Source organism: Mus caroli, unplaced genomic scaffold, assembly GCF_978045245.1.
Source record: "Mus caroli unplaced genomic scaffold, Mus_caroli_1 scaffold_4, whole genome shotgun sequence".
NCBI lineage: Eukaryota > Metazoa > Chordata > Mammalia > Rodentia > Muridae > Mus > Mus caroli.
The window spans coordinates 139,940,785-139,954,609 of record NW_028227259.1 but is presented as its reverse complement, the minus strand read 5'-3'; the positions used below and the strand labels follow the sequence as shown (position 1 = coordinate 139,954,609).

General features: G+C 55.1%; 1 protein-coding gene across 3 annotated transcripts in view; it reads right to left on the bottom strand.

Moving 5' to 3' along the window:
* Nucleotides 1–133: 133 nt before the first annotated feature.
* Nucleotides 134–13,825, bottom strand: part of Por (cytochrome p450 oxidoreductase) — a 66,870-nt gene continuing 53,178 nt past the window's right edge. For all 3 annotated transcript variants that reach the window (XM_085837274.1, XM_085837275.1, XM_021163114.2), the window contains exons 3-16: nucleotides 6,739–6,787; nucleotides 5,951–6,079; nucleotides 5,095–5,244; nucleotides 4,522–4,646; nucleotides 4,307–4,396; nucleotides 3,826–3,924; nucleotides 2,897–3,013; nucleotides 2,692–2,810; nucleotides 1,778–1,959; nucleotides 1,539–1,688; nucleotides 1,164–1,434; nucleotides 933–1,078; nucleotides 755–840; nucleotides 134–650 (exon numbers count right to left, since the gene is read on the bottom strand). In XM_085837274.1, coding sequence (XP_085693400.1) covers nucleotides 506–650; nucleotides 755–840; nucleotides 933–1,078; nucleotides 1,164–1,434; nucleotides 1,539–1,688; nucleotides 1,778–1,959; nucleotides 2,692–2,810; nucleotides 2,897–3,013; nucleotides 3,826–3,924; nucleotides 4,307–4,396; nucleotides 4,522–4,646; nucleotides 5,095–5,244; nucleotides 5,951–6,079; nucleotides 6,739–6,787 — 1,858 coding nt within the window. In that variant the 3' untranslated portion in view covers nucleotides 134–505. The remainder of the gene's footprint in view (nucleotides 651–754; nucleotides 841–932; nucleotides 1,079–1,163; nucleotides 1,435–1,538; nucleotides 1,689–1,777; nucleotides 1,960–2,691; nucleotides 2,811–2,896; nucleotides 3,014–3,825; nucleotides 3,925–4,306; nucleotides 4,397–4,521; nucleotides 4,647–5,094; nucleotides 5,245–5,950; nucleotides 6,080–6,738; nucleotides 6,788–13,825) is intronic.

Below are 13,825 nucleotides of genomic sequence, written 5' to 3'. Positions count from 1 at the left end.
GCGCAAGGGACACAAGGCTTGGGGCCCCAGCAAGGCACTGACTCTTGGCTCCTCTGGGGGGGGGGGAGGGGTGTCTAACTGCAGCAGATCCTAAGATTGACCCCATATAAAAACTCAATCAACACCAGGCAAATACAGAAAACAGCTTTATTCCAAGGGCCAGGTTATTTAAAATTATTTACACTCATTCAAAATCACATGTTGGGGCTGCACCCCAGCTCTGTGGAGAGAAGAGCCCCTTCTGTACAGCTGCTGGGGACCTAAGGCACCCATCACCCAAAGGTGGGTCCAGTCCCTCTTGCCATGTGCCCTGGGCTGGGCTAGGCTGCCCCGTACAATGGACCAGGCTCTGCCTAAGGGCCCAGGAGGGCATCACTCAGGCCTGGAGGAGTCAGTCCCTGGGCCTCCCTGTGTCCAGGCCGGGCAGGAACCACCAGCGGTGGAGGTCGGCAGGAGGAAGTTAAGGGCGTGATTACAGGGAGCAAGGGGTGGGGGGCGGCAGCTCCTAGCTCCATACATCCAGGGAGTAGCGGCCCTTGGTCATCAGCTTCTTAACATAGTCCACAGCCTGGGTGTGCTCCATGGGCCCAAACTCGGCCACGATGTCATAGAATGTGTTCTGCACATCTTTGGCCATATTTCGAGCATCCCTAGGTGGAGAAGAGGGGACAAGAAGGTGTGGCGGAAGGTTGTGGGTGGAGCCACCCCATAGGCGGGTCCTTAGCACTCTGCCTCCCCTGTCCCTTGTACTCACCCGCAGACATAGATGTGGGCACCGCCTTCGTGGATCAGCTTCCACAGGTGCTCTTTGTCCCTCTTGAGCAGGTGCTGAACATAGACCTGGGGGAGGGGGCGGCGGTGAGCAGGGTCGGGACCCCACAGCACCACCTTCCTGGGGCGGCCCAGCCCGTGGGCGCAGCCGCCCATCTCACCTTGTGGGCCTGCTCCCGGGAAAAGGCCACATTAAGCTGTGTGAGGGCGCCGTCCTTGTGGAAGCGCGCCAGCTCCTCGCGGTACAGATAGTCCTCATCCGAGCGCCGGCAGCCGTAGTAGAGCAGCGTCTCTCCGACCTCCTTGCCTGGGCAGGGGTGCGGCGATGGTGAAGGGGAGCTCTGGCCTGGCCCGGCCCGGGCTGACCACGAACCAGCGCCCCCATGGCTTACCTTGCTCTCGAAGCCAAGCTCGCTCCTGGATGAAGCCCATGAAAGGGGCAACCCCAGTGCCGGGGCCCACCATGATAACAGGCGTGGTGGGCTTGAAAGGCAAGCGGAACTGGGACTTGCGGACGAACATGGGGACCAGGGCCCGGCGGCCATTCTCTCCTGCTGGTTCCTTGGCCCGAAGCCAGCTCGTGGCCACCCCCTTGTTCACTCGTCCAGACTTCGCTTCATACTCCACAGCCACGGCGCAGATGTGCACGGAGTTGGGATGGACCTGGGGGAAGGGCTGGTGTGAGCTGGGCTTCAACCACCGAGAGGCCCTTCCTCGGCGGCCATCCGGCGGCCACCGCCCTCCCTAACAGAGCTGGTGCCCTTCACCTTAGACGACGAGGCAATGGAATAGTAGCGGGCCTGCAGCCGCGGGAGGAGCTCGCACAGGTGGTCGATGGGTGGCCGCAGGGACGGGTAGTCTTGGAGAATGGCTAGGATGTGCCTCCGGGCCTCCACCACCCAGCTCAGGTACAGCTCCTGGGGGGACACGGACGGAGGGGATGGGCAGCCTGGGGGGCAGCGTGTATGTAGTGGGCGGGATGTGGAGACGGGGTGCGCAGGCTCACCTTGCCCTCGCCGGAGGACGATGCCATCTTGTGCAGGTGTTCCTGCTCCGAGGGCTCTGAGGCGTACTGGGCCAGCTCATAGAGCACGTTGGTGCGAGGTGGGTTAGTGATGTCCAGGTAGTAGGTGAGGGCCGTGCGGTAGGTGGTGGGGCAGGGGAACGGATGCTTCTTATTCGACTCCTCTGCAGCAGGAGATGAATAGGGTGGAGTTGGAGGCTCGCCCCCTTAGATGCTGCAGGCCTTTGTGAGCAGGAAGCTGGCACCCCAGCCTGCTCTCATTTGCCTCCCTGACTGTGTGTGACAAGGCTCAAGCTTTCTGCCAGGCTTGAACTTCAGGCCAGGCAGGAAGTGCCCATGATAGGCGCCAGGTCTTAGAGGAAGCCCAGTGTATGTGCTGGGGGAAGGGGAGTGGCTAGATTGAACAGAAACCAGCTCCTGGTTCATGAGCTCTGATTGGAAGTCCCTGAGGGCAGAGGCAGGACTTGGGTGGGTACCAGCTGCCTTGTCCACAGTGAAAGGCCCTGGGTCAGAGCATCCTCTAGCATCTGTGCACCACGGGCCCTACCTAGTGGGTGCCGAGGGCTGCTGACCCCAGTTCTTGCATTTATGAGTGAGGATGGAAGCCCAGGAGCAGGGAGCCAGCAGCCCACAGCCACTGAGAGAGTTGAGAACCCCGGGCCTAAGACACAAGACTTGGTTTAGCAGCCCTTGTCCAGGAGGACGTGGTGGCTGATGGCTTTTCCAGCTACATGGGAAGCAGGCTGGCTCTGCCTCCTGGCCAAGGGGGTCTTCTATAACTATCACAGGGGATAGACAGTAAGCCAGATATACAGATGGTGTCTTGGGACATGGGTCTTTAGCACCTGAAGGCTCAACTTTCAGGCCTAGACAAGGTCCTCAATTCTGGAACTTACCATCAAGATTGTTTAGAGACATGATGACATCCAGGTCAGCCCCCAGGATCTCCCCAATCTGGTTGACCAGGGTTGAGTCGTTGGCTGGGTACACAGCCACATGATCTCCAGATTCATACCTAGACGGAAGTGCAAGGGTCAGGAGGAAGCACGCAGAGGACTCGGGGCCAGGCTTGCCGCGGGGGAGACTGGAGGAAGCAGGTACCTGATCTTGGAGTCTGAGATGTCCAATTCCAGGTGCATTAGATGCCGCTCAGTGCCTTGGTTCAGCTTCCGGTTCGTGGTGACAGCAGCCAGGAATGGATTCTTGGCATCAAAGGGGCTGATGGGAAGATAGGAGGTCAGTGACTTGCTTGGGACGGGCTTACACGATCCCCGAGAGCAAGAACTGGTGGGGAGGCCTCTGAGCCTTCCAGGGACATGAAAGAGCCAAGCAGAATACTGCAAGGGCTGTCCCTACCCAATAAGTATAATGAAATGTGTAAGCCAAAGGGACACAGACAGGAAAGCAGGCTGGCCCCTAAGATACTTGAGACCCTCTGCATGCTGCCTGTGGGGGACTGGGCAGCGGTGGGAGCTGCCTAGGTCCTGAGATGGCTGCATGCCATTTGCTTTTCACCCTCACATTTGGGGATCACAGTCTGGGCCAGCAGGATGGCTGGCTTGACTCCATGTGACCAGGATGACTAAGGAGGGCTCCAGCGTGACTCTGGGCAGCACCGAGAGGTAGGAAGGGTCAGAGCGGGTGACATGATTTGGACCTTTCTCATGTGTCCCAGGCTTGCCTTGCAAGCCGCTATGCCGCCGAGGATAAGATAGCTGTGGACCCTCTGCTACCATGCCCATGCTTATGCCGTCCTGGGAACGGAACCCGGGGCCTCACATGTGTTACGGAAGCACTCAGCCATTTGAGCTGCATGCCCAATGGTGGTGGATTCTAAGGAAGGAATGGGACTTTCTGCCCGATTTTAACATGGCTTAGCTCCTAGGGCCTGAGTGGGGACTAGCACCTGCCCCTTGGGCAACTTGTACCCTTCCAGACAATGGACACGATAGGGTACAAGTTGAGTCACTGTGTTTATTCACGTGACTCTGGAGGGAAACGCATCTCCCCACGTCCCTTCCTCCACTCACGGTTTCTGGTTCTCGTAGCTCTTCAGACGGCCCATCTCACCCGTGTACACCTTGGCTGTGTCCATGTTTTCGTGGACCACGAGCTCGTACTGGCGGATGCTGGGAAGAGAGAAACCAAGGCTGTGGTCAGGGCAGGGAAGAGGGAAGCTTCGGGGTGAGCCAGAGAGAGAAAGGGCTTGAGCTAAAGGAGACCTGGGTGGAAGATGTGTGACAGCAGGGGACCCTGTGGCAGATGTAAGAGACAGGCTGAGGTGGACCCCCGAGGGCCTGAGAGGCCAGGCTGGCCATGGAGCACAGATGGGAGGAAAGCCAGTGTCCTGGTGACGCCACACGGACAGTAGGGAGACCCCACTTCACCCCGCTCACCTTCAGGGAGCCCCTTCCCCTATAGCAAGGGTCTCCCCATCCTATGTCTGAGCTCTTGCCACACACACCACGCCTCACTATGTCCCAAGGGCCCCAGCTGTGGCCTTGCACTTGCCTCGACTCCTCCCCAGTGGCTTCCACCCCGAAGAACTCGCACACAGCTGGCCAGAACTGCTCCCTCCATGTGATGAAATCCTCTTCCAAGCTGGAGAGAGAGGAGAGGAGAGGGTTGGCCAGGCTAGCCCCCAGCCTGCTCTCACCCCTGCTAGGGGTAAGAGGCTGGCCCACATGACAGGCTAGGACCCGCGCCAACTGGGGTGTGGCACTTACTTCCCGTCGTCATCACCAAGGCCCAACTCAAAGATGCGTTGGGCGCCAAGCTGCTCCAGCCGCTGGTCCACATACTTGCCCATGGCGTTGAAGTGCTCATAGGTCTTGTTCCCGAGACCAAACACCTGTGTGGACAGCAGAGAGGCTCTGAGGCCAGGACTGCAGCCCGTCTGATGTCCTCGGGGTGGACTGTACCCGGCACTGGAAGTCTCTGGCTCTATGGGCCCTGAGAAGAACAGCTGATGGCTGCTTAGGAGACCTGCAGCCTAGAGGTAGCTCCTTTTACAACCAGTCCTATGTCTCAAACGCAGCTTAGCTAGAGGCTCCAGTCTTCCTTGCTTGGACAAATTATACTGTTTTAGCTTTTCATCCTGTAACCAGTGTTCCTGGGGACCAGCTGGTAGCACGGAGGGGACACTCTGGGAGTGGCTCCAGCAGAGGAAGGCTCAGGCCCTCTGCTGGAAGCTACCTGCCCTGTCAATGTGTGGAGGAACAGTTTCCACAGGAGAATGCTAGGGTTCTGGGGAGCTGCCACAGGCCGGCATGTGCCCACAGGGTTCTGTGGGGACTCACAGCAAACTTGACACCCGTGAGGTCCACGTCAGTCTCCTGCAGCCAATCATAGAAGTCCTGCGCGTTGTCGGTGGGGTCGCCTTCTCCGTATGTGGCCATGCAGAAGACTACGAGGGACTTGTCGATCTCAGGCAGGCTGCTCAGGTCGGCCTAGAGAGACAGGGGTGTCACCACCTCGGCCTGAGCCCACCGCTGTGGAACAGAGCGGCAGGCAGGCAGGCAGGCTTGCCAGGAAGCCCTTCATACCCTCTCCCGTCAATCTAAAACCAAGTCTGGAGATGGAAGAAGACCCCCATGGCAGGAGTGGGTATTCAGGAGAGGGAGGCTACGAGACAAGGGGCACTCTACAGGGACGTCTCTCCAGAAGGGCACTGGGGTGAGTTTGTGCTGTCAGTGACCTTACATGGAAGCTCGAGGCCACTCCTAGGCCACCTGCTCCCTCCCTTCCCGGGACTGATGGCAGTTTCGTGCACTGCACAGAGCCAGCCGTGTAAGGGGATGGGGTAGGCAGTACCAGAAGAATAAGCCTGCTGAGCTGGCGGAGAGTCAGGGGCAATGGTGCTCCTGCCCTAGCCCTTAAGGACATGGCTGGGGTCTGTCGTATCCTGTACTGGCTTACGAGGAACAGCATGGGCAGGATGGCATATGGATGAGAAGGGACTCCACTGGCCCTAACCATAGCCTCTCCCAACCCCACCATGACTCTGTCCTCAGCTTTAACGTACGAGTTACTAAGAGCCTCAACATAAGACGGGCTTAGAGCTCTCTGAGATGACACCATCCAACACCTTCCATAGCCGAGGAAGAGGCATCATGGGGTCCCTCACACTTGAGCAGCAGGGTGGGGCACACTCACCAAGTCATATTCTTCAGGGTCTGCGGACATGCCTCGCATCCCATAGCGGTGGGCATCCTTGGACAGCCGGTTGGCAAACTCCTCCGCGGTTCCCGTCTGGGAGCCATAGAATACAATAATGTTCCTTCCCTGAGGGAAAAGGCAGACACACGGGGTCAGTAAAGGGGCTGGAGACACAGCGCAGGCCTGGCAAATGGAGCCCTCCTAGGGGTCCTCTCTCTCCTGGCTGTCACAGATGCTGTGATGGAAGAGGGCAGATGTCACCCAAAGAACTGCAGTCAAAGGAATCTCACCCTCATTTCTCAAGATCACACTCTGACCCAGGGAAAACGCAACCTAACACTGAGTATGAGAAGGGAAGGTGAGGGCTGGAGAGATGGCTCAGAGGTTAAAAGCACTGACTGTTCTTCCAGAGGTCCTGAGTTCCAGTCCCAGCAACCACATGGTGGCTCAAAACCATCCATAATGGGCTATAATGTGTCTGAAGGCAGCAACAATAGACTCACATACATAAAATAAATCTTAAAAAACCCGAGAAGGTGAGGATGGAAAGCATGGACAGCAGCCCTCCATCCAACAGCGGATGTGGTCCTTTGGCATCTGTGGGGGTCCATGATTCCCATTCACAAGATACCAGAATCTGCAGGAGCTAAAATCTCTCTTGCTGTGGTAAGATGAAGATGTCCTTAGCATCCTGACCTGCTCGGTTCCAGTAGCCCTCAGCTCTCCTGGGCCCCCCTGGTACCCACCACCGCATGCTCTACTAAAAGCAGAAATAGGAGTCTCACCGTTTTCTTCATCTTTTCCACGAAGCTGCTCTCTTTGACGGGTGGGGCCCTGAAAAACAAGACAGTCTGATGGGGACAGATGCGGCTGTTGCAGGATGGGTGTGACAGGCTGTGCGACCCTTGGCAGTTTGTCAGGGGTCAGTCCACCTGTGCTAGGCCCTAGTGGCAGAGCCAACAGCTGGGAGTGGTATAATCACTCCTTCATATGCCTCCAATCACCAGTGTGCTTATGGCCATCGGTCAGCCGCAGGACAGCGCGAGGCTGGCCTGATTATGTGCCCACGTTCTCCTTCCAGTGTCTGGCTCCTCTCTCTTCCCTCTCCATCTCCTGTCCCCTTTCTTCCCTTGACTTCATCTCAGGCAGACAGGGCACAAGCTGAAAGGTACTCTAGCTCCAGCCTGAGACAGTGAGCCAATGGGAGACCCAATGCGAGAAAACCAAGTATGCTCAGGGGATATGTGTGTGTGATGTGGGCCGGGGTGTATGGGGGGAGGGGGAGGGCTGTGCATGTGCAGAGATAGCCCAGCAATGAAGAGGGTTGATCTCCAGTCATGAGGATGAGAGTTTGCATCCCACACCACACGACAAGCTGGCCATCCTGTGCTCCCTCTAGCTTGTATGTGCACACGGCTGCATATACTTACACAGAGTTTGGTAAGGTTGCCAGCACCTGAGGTGACTTCTGACCTCTACATGCCTGGACATCATGTGCATGAGTATGAGCGGCCATCCTCACACAGACACAAAGACAAACTCAGGGGGAAATGAGGACAAGTAAAAGTGGGCGGCCACCCACGGTGGTGGCACATGCCTTTAATCCTGGCACTTGAGAGGCACAGGCAGAAAGGCAGGCGGATCCCTGAGTTCGAAGCCAGCCTGGTCTACAGAGAATTCTAGGACAGCCAGGACTACACAGAGAAACCGTTTCAGAAAGCAAAAAGTGGGAAGCCCGAGTAGAGACCGGTATGAGAGAAGGTATTCTAGAAGCAAACCCAGCTCTTACTTCTCTGGCCAGGTCACTACACCCGTAAGACTTGATGACCCCTGACCTGGCCTTCTCTGAGCCTTCCTACCAACCCCTACTGTCCTTCAACACAAAATTAGCTTCCTCAGAGCAACCTTTCCCTGCCTCCCCTAGCATCAAGGTCACTGTCCTAACAGGGCACATACATGCACGTGGCGCTTCCCTCCACATACTCAGTTTGCTCCCCTTGAGGGATGGCTTTAATAATTTAATGGGAGCTGCCTGGCACTCCACACACAATTCACGGCTTTCCTGCAATGGCCGGTCCAGGTCACCCACCCATTATCTGGCAGGCAGAGGTGGACAGCAGCCTCTGGGGACATTTCCCACTCCCTCCCCCCTCTGGGTTGAGAAGCCAGCTCCTGGCTGTTCTCAAAAAGACAGATGTATCCATAGGAATCCCATCTCCAGCCCCAGCACACAGGGCAGGCAAGGGCTCCATGCCAGATGCTGAGGGTAGGGACTAGAATGTGCCATCTCTGGCTTCCAAGGGCCTGTCCTGTCCCTGAGCTGGAGCCCAGGGGAATCACAGCAGGAGAAGAGAGCCGCGTCAGAAGCAGAGCTGGCTGCAAACCTAGGCCCTGTCACCACATAGGCATGTGACAGGCATCCCAGCCCTAGTCCCTGAAGGCCTTAGCTACTTTAACTAGACTCTGCAGTATCTCCTAAGTCCTGCCAGGCACCTGGAACTTGAGTGACACTCAAGGGGACAAAGGTCTTCTTGGAAAGTGAGTAGCTATCTGGGCCAGTCTGTGATTTCATCTGAAATTGCCCAGCAGCCTAAGGTGGCACAAGGCCACAGAGGTGCTAGAGCCAGAGAGACACAAAAGGCTGGGCTCCATTCTCAAGAGCTACAACAGCAGGCTCCCAAGGGCCCAGCCCTGAGACCAGTGTCCTGCTGTGGGTGGAAAGGGCCAAACTCCAGGCCAGCTGGTTCTGACCATGGTAAGGTGAGGGTGCTGGACAGGTTTACCTGGGAATACTCACCCTTGACCCTGGGAGAAAAGGCCGTGACACTGCATTTCTTGTCTGTGGGGTGTGTGTGTGTGTGTGTGTGTGTGTGTGTGTGTGTGTGAACCTCTGGTGGCCCTCGGGTGCTGTCCACCTTTGTTCAGACAAGGTCTCTCTCACTTGCCTGCAGCTCACCACGCTGCTTAGGCTGGCTGGACACCATGCCCCAGGGACCTGCCCACCCCATGCCTTCCTAGCACGGGGATTAGAAGCCTACCTCAATGCCCAGCTTTTTAATACAGGTTCCGGGGATCAAACTCACGCTTGTGTAGCAAGGACTTAACGGAGCCATCTCCCCATCCACACCTGACACATCTGAGGCCCACCCTGACCTTTACTTAGCTCTGCTTTTGCCCTGGGGACAGGAAGAACTGTCCCATCTGCACCCTCACTCATTTGAACCCAGCAGAGGCAGTGGCCTCTGGGCAAACGGAGTCAGAGGACCCTGTGCTGGACAATCACACGATGTCTCTCCTGGGCAGCCCTTCTTGCCTGGGAACAACTCCTAGCCAGCTCCAGGAAGCAGACCTGATAGCACCCACCCAGGGGGTTAACTAACAGGAGCCTATTTGGCCCTAGCCCAGCCCACTTTGGCGATGATGGCAGCCATGTGAACCTGGCCCATGAGCTCCCCACACATCTGAACTAGGGCTGAAACTGACCTTCTTCGCAGGACGGGCTCTTCCGGCGGAGATGAGTATGCACACCCCATGGTGCTCCCGTTCCCAGCAGGGATTAAAGAAAAAGGGTCCCGCACTGAGCTCTGCGGCTGCTGGCTGGCAGCCCACAGAAAGGAAGTTCGCTTCTGTCCATTCTCAGTGTGATGGGGTAGGCTGCTTGGGCCCAGAGACTCTGAAAGTGCCACCAGACACCCCAGAAGTCCTCTCAGAATTCTTCGGCACCTCTGCCTGCCTCTGTCCCCATGAGCCTGTGAACTCTGCAACATCTGGCAGCTCCAGCGGGACTCCGAACTGAGACTGCAGCCTCCCATGATCCCCTGCGGCTGGGGTAACACCCCCCACACACACACACACCATGGACTAAGGGAAGGCGAGAACCTTTCCACATACACACCCCCTCTCAGTCTCCTTGGTAACAGTTTATATCAGAGCCCCGCTCCCCACACCCTCCCCCTTTCCCATTAGGAGAAAAAAAGGATGGAGAACAAAGCTGTCCCAGCCCTGACACAGAGCCCTGTGCAGGTTGCAACAATAAGCCAGCCTTCGCTGCTCCAAGAGCCCCTGGAGAGAACTGGGGAGTCAAAGACACTGGGGCTCTGGCACCCAGGCACATCCTGGCCACTACAGGGAGATAAGACTTTCCCTTCCTGCCCCATGCAGTGGGGACAGCAAGCACAAGGTCTTATGAAACCCCTTTCTTGGTACCCAGGCCCAGACCCCAGAGCGCTGTGCAGGTGGCAGCTGGCCCATGTTGTGGGAGCCAGACACCACATGGCTCCATAGCAGAGCCTGAAAGGTTCCAATTAGCCCCCCCCCCAGCCCTCCACTGGGAGCAGGCGCCTCTGAAGTCAGCTGCAGGCCACCAGAGTGGGCAAAAAGAGGGGGGGGGGAGCTCTGAGTCACAGGGAGAACCCAGATGCCTCAAGGGGGTGCATTTTTTTTCCTCCAGTCCCAGGCAAGGAGAAGAAGCACTTCTGAAAGCCGAGGCAACTCAAATCTAATTTTCTGTGTGCTAGAACTGACTCCTCCTGGGACGTTCCCCTGTCTGGGAGGGACCCAGGAAGCTGCTTTGAACTTGCAGAGCCTGGCTGTCTGGTGACTAATGTCTCCAAGCCACAGGATTAACAGGCAGAAAGGGCCACGAGAACAGTGGCAGAAGGGGACAGCAGCTCCCCGCTGGATAGATGGCCAGCTTCTGTCTGTGTGGAGCTATGATGAAAACCAGTAGGTAGCATTCAAGGGGAGCCACTTCAAAGGGAGCTAAGGGCGAGAGCTGACAGGGGCCTCAGGCCAAATCCTAGTTCCTAGAGAGACTTGATGGGGGATGGGGGGACTCTACCTTCTCAGAGGAGAAGTGAGGAGGGATTGTGGGAGAGGTGGCCAGGAAGGGGAGGGGCAGCAATTAAATTTTAAAAAGATTTGGGCCAGGTGGTAGTGCCCATCTCCGATCCCAGCACTTTGGAGGCTAAGACATGAGGACAGAGTTCATTCTAGACTACAGAGCAACTTTGTCTCAAAAACCAAAACCAAAACAAACAAACAAAAAACAACAACAAACAAACAAAAACAACAACAAAGACAGCTGGGGATATAGTCAGATATAGGGCAGAGTAGTTTTGTACCACACGAAGCCCTGGGTTCCACCCCCAGCACCACATAGCCTGCCATTGCGATGACTGGGACATTCATACTAGGAAGAATCAGAGTTCAGTGTCATCCTCCACACAGGTACATAGCAGAGGCTAGCCTGAGCTAGTGAGACAACAAAAGGAAAGGGAAACAAAAAAACCAGGGCCACCGTGCTGGCTAATTTTACTGATCTGACACAAGCTAATGTCATTCATCCGGGAGGCAGGAACCCCAATTTAGAAAATGCCTCCATAAGATCTGGCTGTAGGCAAACCTGTAGCGCATTTTCTTAATTAGTGACTTGACAGGGGAGGCCCCAGTCACTGTGGGTGGGGCCGTCCCTGGGCTGGTGGTCCTGGGTTCTGTAAGAGCTCAGGCTGGCCTGGTGACCTTTTGGGCTATCAGTGTGACAGAGACCACACCAGATCCTCCCTAGACGCTTACTGTGAGCTCGTCAAGCCATAGAACCTAGTTAATCCCATGTAGTCAGACCTACAGACTCCATCTTTATGGAAGATGCCACACGTAAGTTACAAAGAGTCTTGATGTAGTCCCATCTTAAGCTTTATTGTGTAGATGGGATGAGTTGATTATCACCAGGAGGGTTGTCTCTGTATCACGCTGTGCTTAAATGTGCCTACAATAAACTATTTGGGGTCCAATTCCCCAAGGTCAAACCAACCCCGGCTACTTAGTTGTGAACTACTTTTCTCGCCTCTTGTAGATCATTACTCTGCTGGCTGTGGTGCTCCTTATTCCCCTGTGGCCTCGGCACCTGTAGCTCCTACCTACAGATCCCTCCCGTTTGAATTCCTGCCTTGGCTTCTTGGATCTGTGAGCTACGTAAGCCCTTTCCCTCTAAGCTCCTGTTGGCCACGGTGCTTCATCACAGCAGTAGAAACCCTAGCTAAGACAGCAATGAAAACGACATAGTGGGCTAAAGTGCTTCTATTGCAGTTATCCTGAGCAGGCCACATCTGGAGTGTCAGCAGGAAGGCCAGAACCCACTTGATCAGAGAGCAGAAAAATGCAGGTGACCTCAACTGGTGACAGTAGAGGTCCCAGACCAGAGCTTGCAGAGGGGCCTCTTCTAGACACTTCTGGGTCAGACACTGCATCCCCTGCCCACCCTTCACATTGACAGCTGCCTCTTACATGCCCCCCCCCTTTCTCTCTGTTTTTTTTTTTTTTCAAGACAAAGTTTCTCTTCCTAATAGCTCTAGCTATCCTGGAACTCTCTCTGTAGACCAGGCTGGCCTTGAACTTCCATATATCTGCCTGCCTCTGCCTCTGCCTCTGCCTCTGCCTCTGCCTCTGCCTCTGCCTCTGCCTCTGCCTCTGCCTCCCTAATGTTAGGATTAAATGCAGGGGCCACCACACCTAGCGCTCTCTCTCTCTCTCTCTCTCTTTCTCGGAAAAACAGTTTTTAGATTTATTTATTTATTTATTTATTTAGGTATTTATATGTTTGAGTGTCTTGTTTGCATATGTCTGTGTACCATGTGTGTAACCAGGTGCCCTCTGAGATCAGAAGATGGCAGCAGGCCCCTCGGGACTGTGAGCCACCATGTGGGTGCTGGGAATGGAACCCAGGCCCTCTGTAAGAGCAGCCAGTGCTCTTAACTGTTGAGCACTCCTTCCAGCCATGCCTTTTTCTTTAAGAAACACATCTGTGTTTCTAGCTTAGTGACCACAGGTGCAAGGCCATCTATATAAAAAGGGTGTCCCTGACTGGAAGAAACAAGACCCCCAGATGCTCCTCCATCTGCTGACCTGCCAAGATAAAGACGGACGGACGTAAGAGCTGCCTGCAGCCTTGACTCCAGGCAGTGCTGTGATTTTAAAGGAGAGCGGATCCCAAAATAAAGGTCACTTGAGGAAATGAGAGTCTTTGTGGCTTTTCTAAACAAGCCCCAGAGGGGCACAATCGGCCAAATCCAGATCATAGGAAACTATGAAACAACGGGCTGGAGTTTCTTTCACACGTGTTTCATGGGTGAGTCAGAAGTGGACAGAAGCCAAGAACTGACATGGCGTCAAGGCTGGGTTTGGGCAAAGGTGCCGTTCTCAGGTGGGTAGCACTGAGGGCTACTTACAGCTGCAAGGCTGGTGCTGGGGCATTCGGGGTGATGGGACATTGCTGACTATGAGACTGACTATTTAATTTATGGATGTCAAGACTCATGGGGCTGTCGGGACAACTCAGTGGGTAAAGGCTCTTGCTGCCAAGCCTGATGACCTGAGTTCAATCCCCGGGACCCATGTGTATAGTTAAAAGGGGGATGGTTTTAGAACTGGGGGTGCACAACCCAGGGTTCATCCTTAGCACTGAATGAAAAACGAGAAGAGGGATTTTATTAAATGCAAATTATATCTGAATTTACCCAGTTCCCCTCCACAAAGAGAGAGGCGTGTGTGTATTGATCAATTGCAGTAAATGGGTTCCAGATACTGAATGTTTTAAATCTAACTTTTTTTTTTCTGCTTTTTTATTTTATTTATTTATTTTTGTATTTTCGAGTCAGGGTTTCTCTGTATAGCCCTGGCTGTCCTGGAACTCACTTTGTAGACCAGGCTGGCCTCAAACTCAAAATCCACCTGCCTCTGAGTTTCTGAGTTTGAGGCGAATCTGGTCTACAAAGTGAGTTCCAGGACAGCCAGGGCTACACAGAAAAACCCTGTCTCAGAAAAAAAAAAAAAAAAGAAAAGAACAAATGCCACCTGGGAAGGACAATTGTGAGG